The sequence below is a fragment of the Oncorhynchus tshawytscha genome, linkage group LG03 (genome assembly GCF_018296145.1).
Source record: "Oncorhynchus tshawytscha isolate Ot180627B linkage group LG03, Otsh_v2.0, whole genome shotgun sequence".
Taxonomy (NCBI): domain Eukaryota; kingdom Metazoa; phylum Chordata; class Actinopteri; order Salmoniformes; family Salmonidae; genus Oncorhynchus; species Oncorhynchus tshawytscha.
This window is the reverse complement of record NC_056431.1, coordinates 5,789,761-5,811,638: the sequence shown is the minus strand read 5'-3', so window position 1 is coordinate 5,811,638 and position 21,878 is coordinate 5,789,761. Positions and strand designations below refer to the sequence as shown.

The 21,878-nt window shown below is 44.1% G+C and overlaps 2 protein-coding genes across 5 annotated transcripts in view; one reads left to right on the top strand and one right to left on the bottom strand.

The window, feature by feature from the left end:
* Positions 1–29: 29 nt before the first annotated feature.
* On the bottom strand, positions 30–8,734 carry LOC112237110 (serine/threonine-protein kinase SBK2). The gene is made up of 4 exons (XM_042308360.1): positions 8,397–8,734; positions 5,953–6,097; positions 2,283–2,485; positions 30–1,246 (listed from the first exon to the last, which is right to left on the bottom strand). Exons 1-4 carry the CDS (start codon positions 8,400–8,402, stop codon positions 446–448), a joined length of 1,155 nt encoding a protein of 384 aa, XP_042164294.1. The 5' UTR covers positions 8,403–8,734; the 3' UTR covers positions 30–445.
* A 12,071-nt stretch (positions 8,735–20,805) lies between these two features.
* The window catches only part of LOC112247698 (epsin-1), a 58,626-nt gene continuing 57,553 nt past the window's right edge, over positions 20,806–21,878 (top strand). For 2 of the 4 annotated variants that reach the window (XM_042308355.1, XM_042308346.1), the window contains exon 1: positions 20,850–21,274. The gene's annotated coding sequence lies outside the window, so the exon portion shown is untranslated. Of the gene's footprint in view, positions 21,275–21,878 lie in introns of all 4 variants that reach the window. The other 2 variants (XM_042308349.1, XM_042308352.1) reach the window with 2 other exon arrangements.

The following is a 21,878-nucleotide window of genomic DNA, read 5'->3' as shown; positions in this document are numbered from 1 at the left end:
TAGACATACATAGAGAAGCAAGACATGTATATAAATACAAACTGGTTTATTCAGATATTTTTACAACTTAAAGTGCCATAGAGTGATCATTATAATACTGCCTGTGTGTTGAAGGAGAACAAATTCATGTATTCTCTTAAGAGGCTAGCTGCCCCTAAGCACACATGCACACTCACGATCATGTTCAAGCACGCACATACACAGGCAGGTATGGCACATGCACGCTCACACACACACATTATATTAAGTTGCACTACACTGTAGAGAACTATTACAAGGTAAAACATACAGCAATATCAAAATACAGTACATCTCAATTCTATCAATACAGAGTAAGAAATGTTCAGCAAAATATTCTGAATATCAACCTCTATAAAGCAAATATTCTCTTTGAAAATGTACAGTACATCTTAAAAATTCTCGAACCTGTCTAGTATGAAACACTTTATCTCTCCCCTCTTCCCTCCCTCTCCCTCCCTTCCTCCACCGTTCCTGCCTCTCTTATTTTCCTGGCCTCCTTCTCTACCTCCTCTGCTTTCCTCTTCTCCTCTCTCTCCGTCTCCATCAACCAGGGCCCACCCAGGTAGCTGAGGATCTCATCAGGGCCTCCTCGAAGCCTGGGCTGTGGGTTAAGCAGCTCCCTGAAAAGAGACATCAACAGTGGGCTGAAGCCTTCAAACTGTGGGGCCACAGGGTTCGAATTCTGATTCATCTCCAGGCTCAGGATATTGTCCTTTTCCCTTTCACCTTCACACCAAATTACTTTCTGCTCCCCTCTCAGTCCCTCGTTCCTTTCCTCCCTCTCCATCTCGCGGTCGTACCACTCCTTGTACCTCCTGTAGGCGGGGTCGTTGTGCGTGGTCTCTTCCCAGGGAAAGCATCCCGTCAGCAGGCAGTAGACCAGCACGCCCAGGGCCCAGCTGTCTATAGTGGTCTCCACTGTGATCCAAATGTTCTCCTCCTCCTCTCCATCCTCCTCTCTCTGCTCCCTCACTTTCTCAGACTCTTTGGCCTGCTCCACCTCAGGTGTGCAAAAGGGTGAGTCATACCAGATGGCGCGGATAGTGCAGCCAGTGGGGCGGGCCAGGCCGAAGTCACCCAGTTTGACCCAGCGACAGGTGCGGTCACACAGGAAGATGTTCTCTGGTTTGATGTCCCGGTGGACGAAGCCTATGGAGTGGAGGTGTGAGACGGCACCACTCAGCTGAGACATCACACTCTGGACACACTCTTCATCTACACCCACCTGGAGACAGAGAGAGAAACAACATTATACTGTATATCATTGTTTCATAAATGGTATGACCTGGATTCCTTTTGGGTCATGGTTCAACATAGACGGCTGCTAGGTTCAGTTTACTAGTTAGGTCACACAAAAAGCTTTATGTGGGTCATGATGCAAAAATGTTTGGGAACCACTGTTCTATCACGTTGTCCTCGTCCCACCCAAAGATGCCAAAAGGATCGGGGACAGCAAACACTTTGTAATTTTTCACATTTACAAGTTAGACATTTAGCAGATGCTCTTCTTCAGGGCGTCTTACAATTAGTGCTGAAGATACAGTATCTAGGTGAGACAACAACACATCACAATCGTATCAAGGACATTTTCCCTCGACAAAGCATTTACCAGCAAAGTCAGCGCTAGGGTGAAAAGAGGTGGGGGGGAGGGGGCACCGTGAGAGTTATTTAAGATACTCTTCAAAGAGGTAGGGTTTCAGATGTTTTCGAAAAATGGGCATGACTATAGGGTAAAAGTTGTTCCACCATTGGGATGCCAGGACAGAGAAGAGCTTTGACTGGGCTGAGCAGGACCTGCCCTCCTGTAGGGGTGGGAGGCCCAAGAGACCAGAGGTGGCAGAACGAAGTGCTCAGGTTGGGATGTAGGGTTTGAACATAGCCTGAAGGTAAGGAGGTGCTGTTCCTCTTGTTGCTCTGTCGGCAAGCACCAGGGTCTTGAAGATGATGCAAGCTTATCATCCACTGTAGGTTACTGGCATAGACCGACACAAACAAAGAGTCACTAGAGGGGACGAGGTGGAGGCTACTGGAGAGATTCCATTGAAGTCTTTATCATGTACTCACTGACAGAGGAAGAGGGCAACTGGGACCAGGGCAATATGGAACAGTAGAGGTGGTGGCAGACAGAGGTCAGACCTCGGAGGAATTACAATACTGTGTCTGTGTTGTGCACTTAGCTTTAGTGCTTTGACATGGAAATGAAACACCTCTCATGTATGACTGACTCAGAGATTGTAAACAGATGTATGATTCTAACTGACCTCTGACACGATGACACTGTAGAGGTCTCCATAGAGACCAGCCTGCTGGGCGAAGACGTAGTAGCAGGGGGTGGAGAAGAAGATACCCAGGGCCCGGGTGAGAGAGGGATGAGTGCAATAAGAAAGGGAGAGGTTGTATTCACGCAGGAAAGAGAAGAGGGATGTGGACTGGCGGGGGAAGAACTTCAGAGCCATGGGAGTGCCTGATGGAGAGGAGGAGAGGCCCAATAAATTATTTAGACATTAAAATCAAATCAAATACTGCACTAAAACATCAATAGATCAATTATAGAGTAAATCATGTTGTCATCACTGTGACCACATTGATAACATAAAAACATCCTGGCAGATTCCATATAGCCCCGGGGATGTCTAATTACATTACTTCCCTATTCCCTGGGGTTTAGATAGAGGAAATCCAATGACTGTTTATGAATGGACAAAGCCATCGATCAAGTGACAAAGTTTTTTATTTTCAGCACGAAGATTGACAATTTTCCATTCACTATCATGGGGATCCCATTTTCTGCTAACAGTGCCTGCAGTAATGCGGTCGGCCTTGAACTTCCGGGGTTTCAGGGTTGCGGAGAACTGGTTAAAAAAACTAACTAAGAAATTACATTGCCTGCAAAAACATTGTAATCAGAATACATATATTTTGAAAAACTAGATGATTACTTCTTGGATTACTTTTCAATTCAGAAAGGATGCTTGAGAAAAAATACAATATGACACCTTTCTGTTTTGTCAATGACATAGGCAGGGTAGCCTAGTGGTTCGAATCCCCGAGCTGACAAGGTACAAATCTGTCTTTCTGCCCCTGAACCAGGCAGTTGACCCACTGTTCCTAGGCCGTCTTTGAAAATAGGAGTTTGTTCTTAACTGACTTGCCTAGTTAAATAAAGGTAAAAAAATTCAGCATTGAAGAAAGGTTTAAGTTTGTTCCACCCAATGAGTCTGACCACAAGTCAGAGACCTCTATGATGACACAAAAAATAAGTTTGATGGATAGTTTGTCTTCTTTTAATGCCTCTTTAGGGGAAAGTAATCAGATTACTGAGTTTGGGTAATCCAAAAGTTACAGATTACAATTTTGGACAGGTAACTAGTAACTGTTACGTATGACATTTAGAAAGTAACCCATCCAACCCTGCGTGGCTTCAATGAGAAGGGGCAGTCATTCTCCCCTGAGGAAACCCCACAGCAACTCTATCCCCAAGAATGTAGTAAAGCACTTCATAACAGCAACACTCATGCTAACGGTTGAGTTGACACTATTTAAAGACACCTCTACACTCACTGTTCACGTGTAGTTTTATCCTCTGAACTGTAACCCCAGACCCCTTCAGACCTATATTTCACTAGAACCAGAAATAAAATGTTATTAGTCACATGCGCCGAATACAACAGGTATATACCATGTGTATCCCGTACTGTGAAATGCTGAATACAACAGGTATATACCATGTGTATCCCGTACTGTGAAATGCTGAATACAACAGGTATATACCATGTGTATCCCGTACTGTGAAATGCTGAATACAACAGGTATATACCATGTGTATCCCGTACTGTGAAATGCTTACTTACTAGCCCCTAGCCAACAGGGCAGTTAAAAAAAAGATAAGAATAAGAGATAAAAGTAACAGTAACAATTAAAGAGCAGCAGTATAAAATAACAATATATAGAGGGAGGTGCCGGTACAGAGTCAATGTGCGGGGTCACCGGTTAGTTGAGGTAGTTTGTACATGTAGGTAGAGTTATTAAAGTGACTATGCATAGATGACAACAGAGAGTGGCAGTGGTGTGGAGAGGGGAGGGGGGGTCAATGCAAATAGTCTGAGTTCATGTTCAGGAGTCTTATGGCTTGGGGGTAGAAGCTGTTTAGAAGCCTCTTGGACCTAGACTTGGCGCTCCGGTACCACTTGCTGTGCGGTAGCAGAGAGAACAGTCTATGACTTGGGTGGCCAGAGTCTGACAATGTTTTACCTTTATAACAAGCCATTATAGGTGTGTCGTGGACACTAACAAGCCATTATAGGTGTGTCGTGGACACTAACGAGCCATTATAGGTGTGTCGTGGACACTAACAAGCCATTATAGGTGTGTCGTGGACACTAACGAGCCATTATAGGTGTGTCGTGAACACTAACAAGCCATTATAGGTGTGTCGTGGACACTAACAAGCCATTATAGGTGTGTCGTGGACACTAACAAGCCATTATAGGTGTGTCGTGGACACTAACAAGCCATTATAGGTGTGTCGTGAACACTAACGAGCCATTATAGGTGTGTCGTGGACACTAACAAGCCATTATAGGTGTGTCGTGGACACTAACAAGCCATTATAGGTGTGTCGTGGACACTAACAAGCCATTATAGGTGTGTCGTGAACACTAACGAGCCATTATAGGTGTGTCGTGGACACTAACAAGCCATTATAGGTGTGTCGTGGACACTAACAAGCCATTATAGGTGTGTCGTGGACACTAACAAGCCATTATAGGTGTGTCGTGGACACTAACGAGCCATTATAGGTGTGTCGTGAACACTAACAAGCCATTATAGGTGTGTCGTGGACACTAACAAGCCATTATAGGTGTGTCGTGGACACTAACGAGCCATTATAGGTGTGTCGTGGACACTAACAAGCCATTATAGGTGTGTCGTGGACACTAACGAGCCATTATAGGTGTGTCGTGGACACTAACGAGCCATTATAGGTGTGTCGTGGACACTAACGAGCCATTATAGGTGTGTCGTGGACACTAACGAGCCATTATAGGTGTGTCGTGGACACTAACAAGCCATTATAGGTGTGTCGTGGACACTAACGAGCCATTATAGGTGTGTCGTGGACACTAACGAGCCATTATAGGTGTGTCGTGGACACTAACAAGTTTCTCGTTTTATTAGCCGTCTGTGCAGGATACACATGGTTTATACCGTCCAGCTAAATGCTTACTGCCAGGTTCATTCTCGACAATGCAACAACAATGAGTAATTATAGAAGATAAGAATACGAACATAAAGTAAGTGGCTCAACGGCCTCCGGGTGACGCAGTGGTTAAGGGCGCTGTACTGCAGCGCCAGCTGTGCCACCAGAGACTCTGGGTTCGCGGCCAGGCTGTGTCGTAACCGGTCGTAACCGGCCGTGACCAGGAGGTCCATGGGGCGATGCACAATTGGCCTAGTGTCATCCGGGTTAGGGAGGGATTGGCCGGTAGGGATATCCTTGTCTCATAGCGCACCAGCGACTTCTGTGGCGGGCCGGGCGCAGTGCGCGCTAACCAAGGTTGCCAGGTGCACGGTGTTTCCTCCAACACATTGGTGCGGCTGGCTTCCGGGTTGGATGCGTGCTGTGTAAAGAAGCAGTGCGGCTTGGTTGGGTTGTGTATCGGAGGACGCATGACTTTCAACCTTCGTCTCTCCCGAGCCGTACGGGAGTTGTAGCGATGAGACACGATAGTAGCTACTAAAACAATTGGATACCATGAAATTGGGGAGAAAAAGGGGGTAAAATTCAACAACAAAAAAATTAAGTAAGTGGCTCAGTAGAACAGAATACATGTTTTAGCATAAGTATAATATCGGAAGGCATCATTTATAACGCCTGCCCACCCCATAACTCTCCAGGGACCACCACAGTGACCTCTGGTGTTTACTGACCTCTCTTCTTGTGGACGGCAAGCATGACCTTGCCGTAGGATCCCTCTCCCAGCAGCTTGACCATCTGGAAGTGGTCGGAGGTCTCCAGAGTGGACATGGACTGGGCTGAGAGGAAACATAGCTCGTCCAGTTCCTGAGCTGCAGCCTGACAGAGAAAACAAGGAAACATGGTCAAATAGGGGGAACATTTTTCTAAGGAGTTGATGTTTCATTTCCAATATCTTGTTACACTAGTAGGAATTGACTAGGCTTGTAGGCTACCACGCTGCATGGTGAATAACCAACCAACACTGAAAATGGTCAACGAGCAGTGGGAGTAAATACTAAACACATTATGACAAATACAATATCAATACATTTAGATTTATCAAGTGAATGATTGATTGATTGATTGATTGATCAACTTGCTGATACATGTATGCTTGGGTGGATATGGTTCAGTGTCACCATAAGATGTACTGTTACAGGATGTCAGGCGACCTCAGGGATTACCATAAAATGTACTGTTACAGGATGTCAGGCGACCTCAGGGATTACCATAAAATGTACTGTTACAGGATGTCAGGCAACCTCAGGGATTACCATAAAATGTACTGTTACAGGATGTCAGGTGACCTCAGGGATTACCATAAAATGTACTGTTACAGGATGTCAAGCGACCTCAGGGATTACCATAAAATGTACTGTTACAGGATGTCCAGCGACCTCAGGGATTACCATAAAATGTACTGTTACAGGATGTCAGGCGACCTCAGGGATTACCATAAAATGTACTGTTACAGGATGTCCAGCGACCTCAGGGATTACCATAAAATGTACTGTTACAGGATGTCCAGCGACCTCAGGGATTACCATAAAATGTACTGTTACAGGATGTCAGGCGACCTCAGGGATTACCATAAAATGTACTGTTACAGGATGTCAGGCGACCTCAGGGATTACCATAAAATGTACTGTTACAGGATGTCCAGCGACCTCAGGGATTACCATAAAATGTACTGTTACAGGATGTCCAGCGACCTCAGGGATTACCATAAAATGTACTGTTACAGGATGTCCAGCGACCTCAGGGATTACCATAAAATGTACTGTTACAGGATGTCCAGCGACCTCAGGGATTACCATAAAATGTACTGTTACAGGATGTCCAGCGACCTCAGGGATTACCATAAAATGTGAGAAAATGATGAGATGAGAGATCGGATGGAGATCGGATCACATTGGAGCAACCAGAACATGCTGTATGTACATACAGTACCTACTGTCTCCTCAGTCCCCTGTGTCTATCATATCATCAGTTTGATCCCCTATATACAGCTGAAGTCGGAAGTTTACATACACCTTAGCCAAATACATTTAAACTCAGTTTTTCACAATTTCTGACATGCAATTTTCATCTCTAGGAGACAGAACGTGTCTCCTTCCTGAGTGATATGATGGCTGCGTGGTCCCATGGTGTTTATACTTGCGTACTATTGTTTGTACAGATGAACGTGGTACATTCAGGCGTTTGAAAATTGCTCCCAAGGAAGAACCAAACTTGTGGAGGTCTACAAATTTTTTTCTGAGGTCTTTGCTGATCCAATGACGTTTCCCAATTGACACCAATTACGTAACTTGTTGCTGCATCAGGTGGAAGACAGTTGCCCCAGACTCACCCACCTGACATTCACTGTGTCCTTGTAACCTGAGGTGATTATGAATGAATCCCTTATTGGTCAATGGATCCCCCTGTCGATAAGAGCTAGCTGTAATTGAAATATTGGCCTCTATGACAGTATTATGAGCTGTCCGAAGGCTAACGCTATTAACAGATGGAACACTGGAAGCTGAAAAGCCTCTCTACTATGTGCTCCTTTCTGGACCCGTGGCCGTGGCAACCACTGACACCCCCAACTGAACGCCCCCGTATGAAGACATGTCTATATTACAATGTCACTTCACTATGCAGATACTAGTGTCAGAGTGATGTTACTGTATTTACAGACCCATAAACATAATACCATTGTCCATAGAATGTGACCCCAAAACCAACTAAGTCCAACGCAACATCTGACAGCAGGCTAAATCAAATCAAAAGCAAATCAAAGTTTATTGGTTGCGTAAAGCGTTCAGCAGATGCTATAGTCGGTGCAGTGAAAGGCTTCACTTACTAGCTGCTAACGATGCAGTAAAAATGTCAAACAATACACAAATCATGAATCTACTTGTAAAAACAGTGGTTTGATGTTTATATGACTATAGTGCAATGTCATATCAGCCTCCTGTCAATGTAGTGGAGCGAGGAAGACATTGGCTGTATAAAAAAAATGTATTTATGACTATTTTGCAATGGAATTTCTCTGCAGTTGGTATAGAGGAAATTAAAATATATGACACCACCACTTTTCATACAATTTGCATAAGGACAACAATAGCTGAATTTTAAAGAAACGTCCACTTACTGTCATTGTAGAGTTTTCTCAAATGGGAACGTCTGTCTCTGTTCAGCTTGTCTGGGTCCTCGTCAGCATCTAAATAGACTTCAACAACTTCCTGACCATTTGTAGGTCTGCTGTTGGTCTGCTGCTGTTCTGTTCCTAACTATTGTCTTTCACTGGTGATCTACTCTTTAGGAGATCTGTATCGGAGCACAAGTAGCTGTTATTGTTACTTTGTCTGCAGGTCCATGCGCTGGTAGTTTTTATAGCAGACACTGAGGTCTATCTACCTTCCTATCCCTCAGGACCTTGGTACTTACCGTGTCTCTCTCCCTGAGAGACCACCACTTCACTCACTCTCTGTCTCCTCCCCTCTCTCTATCCCCCTCCTCCTGCTCTCCCGCTCTCCCCCTCCTCCCTCCCTTCCTCTCTCTCTGTCCCGAACACACAATCTCTGTCTCCTCCCTCTCTCCCCCTCCCCCCCTTCCTCCCTTCCTCTCTCTCTGTCCCAAACACACACTCTCTGTCTCATCCCCTCTCTCTATCCCCCTCCTCCCACTCTTTGTCTCCTCCCGCTCTCCCTCTATCTCTGTCCCTTACACACACTCTCTCTCACTCTATGTTCCCCCACTTGTTTTTCCAGCAAATATGCATGTACCATAGTTGTAAGGTATTCCAACCCTCTCCCTCTCCCCACGTGTCCTTAGCCCGCTCCCTCTCAGTGTCAGTGTTAATGTTCAAATGTGCCCAATCCGACAGTCTGTTTGTCTACATTAACCCTGTAACCCATTCATAGTGCTCTCTCTCCCTCTCTCTCTCTCTCTCTCTCTCTCTCTCTCTCTTCTCCCTCTCTCTCTTATTCCCTCCCTGTCTCTCTCCTCCCATACACAACCCCCCCACTCTCTCTCTCTCACTCTTCTCTCTCTCTCTTCTCCCTCTCTCTCTTATTCCCTCCCTGTCTCTCTCCTCCCATACACAACCCCCCACCTCTCTCTCTCTTAATTCAATTCAATTCAAGGGCTTTATTGGCATGGGAAACATGTGTTAACATTGCCAAAGCAAGTGAGGTAGATAATATACAAAAGTGAAATAAACAATAAAAATTAACAGTAAACATTACACATACAGAAGTTTCAAGACAATAAAGACAATAAAGACATTACAAATGTCATATTATATATATACAGTGTTTTAACAATGTACAAATGGTTAAAGGACACAAGATAAAATAAATAAGCATAAATATGGGTTGTATTTACAATGGTGTTTGTTCTTCAATGGTTGCCATTTTCTCGTGGCAACAGGTCACAAATCTTGCTGCTGTGATGGCACACTGTGGAATTTCACCCAGTAGATATGGGAGTTTATCAAAATTTGATTTGTTTTCAAATTTTTTGTGGATCTGTGTAATCTGAGGGAAATATATCTCTCTAATATGGTCATACATTGGGCAGGAGGTTAGGAAGTGCAGCTCAGTTTCCACCTAATTTTGTGGGCAGTGAGCACATAGCCTGTCTTCTCTTGAGAGCCAGATCTGCCTACGGCTGCCTTTCTCAATAACAAGTCTATGCTCACTGAGTCTGTACATAGTCAAAGCTTTCCTTAATTTTGGGTCAGTCACAGTGGTAAGGTATTCTGCCGCTGTGTACTCTCTGTTTAGGGCCAAATAGCATTCTAGTTTGCTCTGCTTTTTGTTAATTCTTTACAATGTGTCAAGTAATTATCTTTTTGTTTTCTCATGATTTGGTTGGGTCTAATTGTGCTGCTGTCCTGGGGCTCTGTATGGTGTGTTTGTGCTTGTGAACAGAGCCCCAGGACCAGCTTGCTTAGGGGACTCTTCTCCAGGTTCATCTCTCTGTAGGTGATGGCTTTGTTATGGATGGTTTGGGAATCGCTTCCTTTTAGGTGGTTATAGAATTTAACGTCTCTTTTCTGGATTTTGATAATTAGTGGGTATTGGCCTAGTTCTGCTCTGCATGCATTATTTGGTGTTCTACGTTGTACACGGAGAATCTTTTTTGCAGAATTCTGCTTGCAGAGTCTCAATCTGGTGTTTGTCCCATTTTGTGAAGTCTTGGTTGGTGAGCGGACCCCAGACCTCACAACCATAAAGGGCCTGTGGCGCTGATGTTTAGGCCAAGGTATGTATAGTTTTTTGTGTGCTCTAGGGCAATAGTGTCTAGATGGAATTTGTATTTGTGGTCCTGGTGACTCTTCTCTCTCTCTCTTCTCCCTCTTTCTCTTATTCCCTCCCTGTCTCTCTCCTCCCATACACCACCCCCCCTCTCTCTCTCACTCTTCTCTCTCTCTCTTACTCCCTCCCTGTCCCTCTCCTCCCATACATAACCACCCCTCCCCATACTCTGTTCTCCTCTCTGTCTTTCTCGCCCTCTCCCTCAGTCTTGAATTTCTTCCACAGTGTTTGGATTCCGTATCTAATCAACAGACGTGGTGGATTAGGACAGTCTGAATGAGCTAACAAGCTGTTTCCACCATCACTGTATCTGATGGAGTTTAGCTTCCAATGACTTCTCCTGCCAATCTGCATGTTTCAGTAGATCCCTAATACTCAACATATCTCTGCTCTCTGGTCTCTCCCTCACTCTCTCTCTTTCTCTCTCTCTCTCACACACATACACTCTCTTGTCTCTCCATATCTCTCTCTCTCTCCTTCTCTATCTCACACAGACATTCTCTCTCTCTCTCTCTCTCCATTTCTCTCACTAACAGACACTCTCTCTCCATCTCTATCTCACACACAGACACTCTCTCTCTCTCTCTCCTGCTTTATCTCACACACAGACACTCTCTCTCTCCATCTCTATCTCACACACAGACACACACTCTTCTCACTCTCCCTCCTTCTCTATCTCACACACAGACTCTCTCTCTCTCCTTATGTATCTCACACACAGACACTCTCTCTCTCTCCTTCTCTATCTCACACACACAGACACTCTCTCTCTCTCTCTCTCTCTCTCCCTCTCTCTCACACACACAGACACACTCTCTCTCTCCATCTCTCTCATTCTCTATTTCACACAGACACACTCTCTCTCATCTCTCTCATTCTCTATTTCACACACAGACACTCTCCCTCCTTCATCTCACACACATACACTCTCTCGTCTCTCCCTCACTCTCTTTCCTTCTCTCTCTCTCACACACATACACTCTCTCTCCCTCCATCTCTGACTCACACACACTCTCTCTCTCTCCATCTCTATCTCACACACATACACTCTCATTTCTCCCTCACTCTCACTTTCTCTCCTTCTTTCTCTCACACACAAACACTCTCTCTCTTTCTGACCCCTGCTCTCTCAAGCAGTGAAGTGAAATCAATTTTTTAAAACCCATGTCCTCTGATCTCTTAGTCAGCTACAACGTTTAGAAAAGCCTAATGCATTAGTCATCTATTTTTCATCATACAAAACATATATTTTTGGTAAGCTCTCAAAGCTACATTTCTGGCTTTCCCCTTTCTCCCTACTTATCTTCCTCTGTGTTCCACATTTCTCCCTCCCTCCCTCCCTCCCTCCCTCCCTCCCTCCCTCCCTCCCCCTCCCTCCCTCCCTCCCTCCCTCCCTCCCTCCCTCCCTCCCTCCCTCCCTCCCTCCCTCCCTCTAACCCAAACTGTATTATGTCCCATCATCTGTGAGTGACAAAGCTAACAGCTGAAACTTTACCTTACCAAACACCTTAATATCACAGTGCCATCTACATGCCAACTCCTTTTCCCTGCTTAGTGCCAACGAACTGGGACCACTTCTACATCTCTCTCCCCGACACCCTCCTTCTCTTTCTGTCTACTCAGATTTCCCCTGATACTACATACTACTGTACTATTATTGCTGAGGGCTCTCGCTCTCTGTGTGCTGTGTAACTAAAACACAGGCTGTTATAGCAACCACCCAGCTCTGTGGGCTCCCCATGCCCCTGCTGTGACAACCTGCCACCACTCCACCAGGAACATGTCTCATCACTACCTATGATTGGTCACCCAGCCTACTCTGCTTTAATTTAATTTAATTTCACATACATTTGAAGTCGGAAGTTTACATACACCTTAGCCAAATACATTTGAACTCAGTGTTTTACAATTCCTGACATTTAATCCTAGTAACAATTCCCTGTCTTAGGTCAGTTAGGATCACCACTTTATTTTAAGAATGTGAAATGTCAGAATAATAGTAGAGAGAATTACATATTTCAGCTTTTAATTCTTTCATCACATTCCCAATGGGTCAGAAGTTTACATACACTCAATTAGTATTTGGTAGCATTGCCTTTAAATTGCTTAACAAGGGTCAAACGTTTTGGGTAGCCTTCCACAAGCTTAAGTTGGGTGAATTTTGGCCCATTCCCCCTGACAGAGCTGGTGTAACTGAGTCAGGTTTGTAGTCTTCCTTGCTCGCACATGCTTTTTCAGTTCTACCCACAAATCTTCTATAGGATTGGAGGTCAGGGCTTTGTGATGGCCACTCCAATACCTTGGATTTGTTGTCCTTAAGTCATTTTGCTACAACTTTGGAAGTATGCTTGAGGTCATTGTCCATTTGGAAGACCCATTTGCGACCAAGCTTTAACTTCCTGACTGATGTCTTTAGATGTTGCTTCAATATATCCACATCATTTCCCTGCCTCATGATGCCATCTATTTTGTGAAGTGCACCAGTCCCTCATGCAGAAGAGCACCCCCACAACATGATGCTGCCACCCCCGTGTGTCTGGCTTTTTTATGGCGGTTTTGGAGCAGTGGCTTCTTCCTTGCTGAGCAACCTTTCAGGTTATGTTGATATAGGACTTGTTTTTCTGTGGATATAGATACTTTTCTACCTGTTTCCTCCAGCATCTTCACAAGGTCCTTTGCTGTTGTTCTGGGATTGATTTGCGCTTTTCGCAACAAAGTACATTCATCTCTAGGAGACAGAACGCATCTCCTTCCTGAGCGGTATGATGGCTGCGTGGTCCCATGGGGTTTATACTTGCGTACTATTGTTTGTACAGATGAACGTGGTACCTTCAGGCGTTGTAAAAATGACTTGTGTCACGCACAAAGTAGATGCCTGATCCGACTTGCCAAAACTACAGTTTGTTAACAAGAAATTTGTGGAATGGTTGAAAAATAAGTTTTAATGACTCCAACCTAAGTGTATGTATACTTCCGACTTCAACTGTACACACACGCTCACACACACCCACACAGCATATACTGTACATACACACCCGTATACACTTGCTCATACACACACCAGCATGCAGACACGTACGCTCGCATACACACACTCTCTCCTTCCATTCACAAAACATTGTTGCTGACAGATGCAGACCTTTCTGCTCCTAAATGACTTGTAAAGTACAGACAGCCTTTTTGCAGTTTACAGTTTTTTTCTGATTGCTTAGGCACTCTCTTTCAAACTATAGGTTACTTTTGCAAAACCCTACACACTAACCACAAAACCTTATACCAAACCAGAAAAACATTATACATCTCTTGCAAAAGCAAACAATTCTTGCAAAACTCTTCAAACTCTTTTTTTAAAATTGTGTTTTTGCATCAATACAGTACACATTTGAATAAGCACATGAAGCACCTACTAGGCACTGATAGTATGAATGAAAAACACTTGTGGATTTTGCTCTTTCTGTGTGCAGGGCATAGCAGTTAGCAATCAAGTTTTGTCATACATGTAGTAAACACACATACACATAGGTATTCAAATGTGTAAAGTATGGATGTGTAATGCGAACATAACACACTATCAATACAAATGAGGTGATTATTTTTTCTCTCAAAATGTTCTAACACTCCTTAAACAACAAAAGCGCAGTAGAAGAACAGAACAAAATGAAGCTACATCTCACCTTCTTTGTGGGTCTGGCCATAAGACTTCATCCACATCACATGTGATGTTGTCTTGAGTTAGGCAGAGCGGAAAGTATGACCTGGAGGGCAGTATCCAGGCCTGGCATGACCCCTGACCCATGTCTCCACAAGCCTCCTCTATTGCCTGTAGAATGGGTATGCGTTGGTGGGGCTGGCGATCATACACCTTCCAATGCCATGCAGAGAAGAATTCTTCAATAGGATTCAAGAACAAAAAGTAGGGGGGAGACAGAGTGCTATGAAAAGTGGGTGACCTGTGAACCAATTGCGGACCACAGCAGTCCAGTGGAAACTAACATTGTCCCAGATGATAATGTACCTGGGCTGCTCTGGCCCCTGGTCATTAGGGATTAGTCTGTTGTGGAGGGCCTAGGATTGCATGATGGTGAAGGACGCTGTTTTGACTAATAGCCACACACATTGTTATGTTTCCAACACGTTGTCCCGGGACGTTGATGATGGCACGGTGTCCGATGATATTTCTGCCGTGGCCCCTTGTTTTTGCAAGGTTGAAACCTGCCTCGTCCACAAATATTAGCTTGTGACACACTGCAGCTGCTTCTAGCTCCATGACTCTCTGAAAGACAGAAGACAAAACAATGTAGCACAGTATGAATAGACAGGGATCAGTCAATATGATGTAGCACCATCCACTTCCAGATCCAGTACCAATGATAGGATAGTATAGCTTATCTCAGTTGTTTTACACAGTCTGAGTTTCTTTAGAAAGGGACTTTGTACAGCTGCTTCATCTTAATTCTATTGTGTTTCAGTAGACGAGACAGTGCATAGAGACTCACTCTGTTGACGTTTTGGAATATGGTGTTATCTGACATTATGTGGTCCTGCAGTTCTCTGAGTCTGATGCAGTTATTTCCAATGACCATATTTACAATGTGGGTCTCCTGCTCTGGGGTGAACAGTCGACCTCTTCCACCAGATACTGGTTTTCTTGCAGCTCTGGAAAAACATTTGAATGGTTATAGTGAGATATCCTTCTCATTATGAAAGTTCAGTACATATTACTGTACCAGTAAGACTACAGCACTTACTTACTTACCGGTTCTCATTTTGAAATATCTGGATGATACCTGCAACAGTATAGCGGCTCAGATTTGGTTGAACCTGTTGCCCAGCCTCCCTCATGCTCATCCCATGGTTAACAACATGGTCAACCACAGTCACTCTGATTTCATCAGTTATTGTGTTCCTGACTCCCCTTCCTCTTCCTCTTCCCCATCCTCTCCTTCTCCCCCATCCTACTTCACCTCTTCCTCCTCTTACTTCTTCACCTCCTCGTCCTCCTCTTCCTCCTACTCATCCTCCTCTAGTTCTCACCCCTCTTACTCTCTGTCCAATATTGACCTCCATTGTTGTCCAAACCAAATGTTTACCTGTGGCCTATTGATAGTGCTCAAGCTCTGATTTGTAAGTGAACTCATTATCTAAGTGTTTTCACATGTCTCAATGTGGAAAGGCAATTGGCAAAATAGTATAGCAATGTAGAGACCAATATTTACAGTTTTGCTAGAAGAGTGTTATTAAGTTACAAACTGAGTGTAAAGCAGAGAACGTGCATTCAGTTTGGCACACTTGGCAAGTATGTTTCCTACAAGTGTTAATGGTTTCAGAGATAGTGCATTCAGTTTGGCACACTTGGTAAGTATGTTTCCTACAAGTGTTAATGGTTTCAGAGATAGTGCTTCAAGAATCATTGTTAGTGTTTAAGCATTCAGAATAGACTGAAATACGTGTAATGACAGCATTGTGGTACCTGTATAACAGGTTCATCTGTCCCCTGTCCTTCTGCAATTCTTGCTAGTGGCAGAATAAGAACTACTTTATGTTTGCATTTAATCCATTTTGCATTAAAAGGAATGGTTAGCATTTGTTATATATTGTGTCCTACTTGTTTTAACTATCATAAGATCCATCAAGTAATGTAAAATAAAATCTCCCTAACACAATCCAATCTTAGAGCATGACCCAAGAGCAACCTACCATCACTACCCCGACCCACCTTTCAAGAAACACTAATAAGGATTTTACATTGCAACTCAAGCATAAACTATATTTCTTTGAAACACCAAAGCATATTTGTGTGTTTTCCTATGTGCCTGTCTGATCAGTGTGGGACCCACACCCTCTCAAGTGTCCCCAGCAATCCTAACAGAGCATAGGGGGAGAGGGAGAGACAGAGACAGAGAGAGAGAGAGAGAGAAAGAGAGAGAGAGAGAGAGAGAGAGCAAGAGAGAGAGAGAGAGAGAGCGAGAGAGAGACGAAGAGAGAGAGAGAGAGAGTTTTGTTGTCTGTGACTCCAGTAGTATTTGTGGAAAAAATATAAACGCAAAAATATAAACGCCACATTCAACTATTTCAAACATTTTACTGAGTTACAGTTCATATAAGGAAATCAGTCAATTTAAATCAATTCCTTAGGCGTTAAAATATGGAAACTGGAAATACAGATATGCAACTGTTTGTCACAGATACCTTAAAAAAAGGTAGGGGTGTGGATCAGAAAACCAGTCAGTGTCTCATGCAGCATAACCCATCTTCTTCGCATAGAGTTGATCAGGCTGTTGATTGTGCACTGTGGAATGTTGTCTGACTCCTCTTCAATGGCTTTGCGAAGTTGCTGGATATTCGCGGGAACTGGAACACGCTGTTGTACATGTCAATCCTGAGCATCCCAAACATGCTCAATGGGTGACATGTCTGGTGTGTATGCATGCAATGGAATAACTGGGACATTTTCAGCTTTCAATTTTCTTAAACAGCTCTGGTGGACATTCCTGCAGTCAGCATGACTATTGCACACTCCCTCAAAACTTGACACATCTGTGGCATCGTGTTGTGTGACAAAATGGCACATTTTAGAGTGTCCTTTTATTGTCCCCCAGCACCAGGTGCATCTGTGTAATGATCATGCTGTTTAATCAGCTTCTTGATATGCCACACCTGTCAGGTGGACGGGTTATCTTGGCAAAGGATATATGCTCACTAACAGGGATGTAAACAAAATTGTTCACAAAATGTGAGATAAATAAGCTTTTGGGATCTTTTATTTCAGCTCATGTAACATGGGACCAACACTTTACATGTTGAGTTTATATTTGGTTTCAGTGTAAAGAGTGGATAATAGGAGGAGTTGTGACCCACATGTATAGCAGCTCTTATAATGGTCCTCTGATCTGTTGACCTCCATGCATTATCATGGTTCAGCTGGGTTCTGACGCTATACTGTACATCTCTGTAAAATATGCTGGAGGTTACCTCTGTGCGGATGCTATATGCTACAGTAGTGTTATTGAGGGCAATTTACTGTTGTTGTCCTGTCCCAATGTCCTGTTGGGTTAGGGTTATAGGTTGAGGTTATGGGGTTAGGAACTGAGAAACGTGATCTCTGGACATTACTGTCTGACTGTGCCAAGTGTATTTGTAAAAAGAGCTCTACAAATGTGAAGGAAAAATGTGAGTGATTGATGCCTGTGGATGTGACAGCGCTTGCGGGATTGTGCCTGTTGAAAGATGATTCTCTTTTATTGTGATCATACTATTCATAATGATATGCACATGAACAGGGACTCATGCCTGAGGAGGACAGGATAGATGTTTCGTGTTGATGGACATTCAGCAGGGAGGGAGTGGAGAGGTGTTAATGATTACTATTCATACCAGCAGAAACCAAAGCAACAATAAAATGACATAGCACACTTCTGTGTGAATCTGAATGTGAAGAATGTGGATGAGAGGAATAATTCCATTCACAACGAGGTGATTTATATGAGCTGATTTTATTTATAGCTCAATATTTGCCACTGGTTTTGCTGCTAAATTTAGGAAGTGGGCCTGCAGGAACGTCAAGCGACACAACACAAGCCTAACCCTCTTGAAATCAGTGTCAGACAAATCTGATTTGTTATCTACTGTCCCTTAGTAATATATATATATTTGATGATTTGTGTTGGCTAGTATTTTATCCTGTCTTATTCGATAAATGCTTTGAAATATAAGTATTGAAATATGCTTATATTACTAAAGTATATTCATATTTGATCCTTTTTTTATATAAGGGTTTCTAGGCCCATTTGGGAAACAGTCAGGAGTCAGCTATAAAAAGACAAGCTAAGTTTATTAAGCGATTCAGGCTATGTATAGGTTTTCTTGTTTCAAACAGGATAAACTCAAAGCACATTAACGCAATTACATCCGGCCGTGATTGGGAGTCCCATAGGGTGGCCCAGCGTCGTCAGGGTTTGGTTGGGTAGGCCGTGATTGGGAGTCCCATAGGGTGGCCCAGCGTTGTCAGGGTTTGGTTGGGTAGGCCGTAATTGGGAGTCCCATAGGGTGGCACACAATTGGACCAGCGTCGTCAGGGTTTGGTTGGGTAGGCCGTGATTGGGCGTCCCATAGGGTGGCACACAATTGGCCCAGCGTCGTCAGGGTTTGGTTGGGTAGGCCGTGATTGGGAGTCCCATAGGGTGGCACACAATTGGCCCAGCGTCGTCAGGGTTTGGTTGGGTAGGCCGTGATTGGGAGTCCCATAGGGTGGCACACAATTGGCCCAGCGTCGTCAGGGTTTGGTTGGGTAGGCCGTGATTGGGAGTCCCATAGGGTGGCACACAATTGGCCCAGCGTCGTCAGGGTTTGGTTGGGTAGGCCGTGTTTGTTTGTCCCATAGGGTGGCACACAATTGGCCCAGCGTCGTCAGGGTTTGTTTGGGTAGGCCGTGATTGGGAGTCCCATAGGGTGGAACACAATTGGCCCAGCGTCGTCAGGGTTTGGTTGGGTAGGCCGTGATTGGGAGTCCCATAGGGTGGCACACAATTGGCCCAGCGTCGTCAGGGTTTGGTTGGGTAGGCCGTTATTGTAAATAACCATTTGTTCTTAACTGGCTTGCCTAGTTAAATAAAGGTTCAATTAAAAATAAATAAAGATGAAATCTACAGTTGTAACAATAACAAAACATATTCCCAACCACTGTTTCTGTAAAAGTCTGAAGGATGAGGCTGGAGAAATGTAACCCCTCTCCTTGCATCCATAGACATAGCTACATGTATGGATACAAGGACTGATCATTCAAGCATCCATGATATCAACATTATAGTTTTATCCATGTTTTGAGGCTATACAGTGTTTGTCTACATTTACTTTGTTTACAAACATTGGAGTAAAACAAGCTTATATCTTTGGCTCTAATGGGTTACTACAGTTCAACTAAGCTCTGTAGGCATTTTTAAGTTATATTCTTCAAGAATGAATGGGTACATATCATGTCAAAAAATGTGTGCAGCAACTGCAGATTTCCCCTTTAACAAAATACACATTTGCAATATTGTCAACATTGCTCAACACACACTGGGGCACCCGAGTGGCACAGCAGTCTAATGCACTGCATCTCAGGGCTTGGCACGGCAGTCTAAGGCACTGCATCTCAGGGCTTGGCACAGCAGTCTAAGGCACTGCATCTCAGGGCTTGGCACGGCAGTCTAAGGCACTGCATCTCAGGGCTTGGCACGGCAGTCTAAGGCACTGCATCTCAGGGCTTGGCACAGCAGTCTAAGGCACTGCATCTCAGGGCTTGGCACGGCAGTCTAAGGCACTGCATCTCAGGGCTTGGCACGGCAGTCTAAGGCACTGCATCTCAGGGCTTGGCACAGCAGTCTAATGCACTGCATCTCAGGGCTTGGCACGGCAGTCTAAGGCACTGCATCTCAGGGCTTGGCACAGCAGTCTAAGGCACTGCATCTCAGGGCTTGGCACAGCAGTCTAAGGCACTGCATCTCAGGGCTTGGCACAGCAGTCTAAGGCACTGCATCTCAGGGCTTGGCACAGCAGTCTAAGGCACTGCATCTCAGTGCTTGGCACAGCAGTCTAAGGCACTGCATCTCAGTGCTTGGCACAGCAGTCTAAGGCACTGCATCTCAGTGCTTGGCACAGCAGTCTAAGGCACTGCATCTCAGTGCTTGGCACAGCAGTCTAAGGCACTGCATCTCAGGGCTTGAGGCATCACTGGCAGCGGGGTTTGGCCGTTGTTGTAAATAAGAATTTGTTCTTAACTGACTGGTTAAATAAATAAAAAAATATATATATTTGATTTGAACACATTCGACCACACCACTTACATTTATCTTGGTCCTCAAATGTTTCTTAAACAGACTACGCACAGCACCAACGCCACATATTCTCAACCGACGCCACACATTCTCAACCGACGCCACACATTCTCAACCGACGCCACACATTCTCAACCGACGCCACACATTCTCAACCAACACTCAACTTCAGGTACAATTATAGAGGTCTGACGGGTGCTTTTATAGGCTCCACATGTTCCTGCATACAAAACAATCAATATCAAGGGTCAGTTTGACATTATGTTACAGTATAAAGCTTATTTACAAGTGTGATAAATAGCGCTACATTCCCATCCAGACAATGAAATAGGTTAGAATTTAGATGAAATTTAAAATGTTTAATCCATAATGACTATATAGCCTCGAACCAGTTCATAAATATTAAATGATGGGAGCGTGCAAAGGGGTGCGGTCTTTCCTGTATTCGGGAACGGAACCGGAAGTTCCGCCATCTCCTTGTACCATTCGAGCTACAACAGGGTCAGTATAGACTTCATTTAGATGTTAAGTATGGTAAATTGTCAACAGTTATTAAATGTTATAAGTAATATTGACAGAGTGAACGTTCCATAACCATCAGTTTTATGTTAAGGATGGTGGTGTCACTCGATCAGATCATAAATACCACTCCTATTCTGTTGCCACTTGAACTGCTAGCAACAGGGTTCAACGTTATCTCATCTGTTTTATGCCATTGGCTACTTCAGCTACCTAGCTAGGTAAATAGCAATGATTCATTCCGTGTCGTGACAGGAATACCTATATTTAGTTAGTCGGGTTTTTCTCTCACGCTTTCCCCTTAACCCCCAACACAATTGTAAAACGTTAAAATTGTTCGCAACTGAAAAAGCCAAGGAGAAGGGGAGTTAACGGTAAGTAAAAGCTAACGTTTTCAGTTGATAGTTGGGAGGGTGGTACCAGATAGCTAACGTTAGCCAGCCTATAGCTAGCTAACTAATTAGTTAGTGTTCCCTTTTATCTGGTTTGGATGACCTTCTAAGGTTGCCAACCAAGTTCGTTACACTTCCCATTTTGTTCTTTGACATTAGTCATTTCAAGCATTTCCTGTTGTAATGTTTGCATTAGTGTTGAATTGCTGTGTAGACTGCTGTGAGAGATGATAACTGGTTAGCATGCTAACTGGGTGGGGGTCTCTGGCTCAGGAGGGTGTGTGACTGTCTGATAGCGACTAGCAAGTGGGAACGAGCGTAGTGGCCACAGTGTCTCTGACATTGTCATGATCGTTACGCCGCCCTTGTTTTTCTGACGTTAGCACAAATATGGGTTGCTAGCGCCATAACTTTAAGCTTGCTAGCTAATTCAACAGTTTGGTAGTTAGCTTATATTAGACTCAGCCAACTAGCCAAGTTTGTCTGGCTTTAGATAGCTAGTTGCATGTGTATTGCATGTTGGGATTTGATTGCTAATAATGTATCTGCCATTGAATGCACATTATATGTCTAGTGTCAGTGAAAC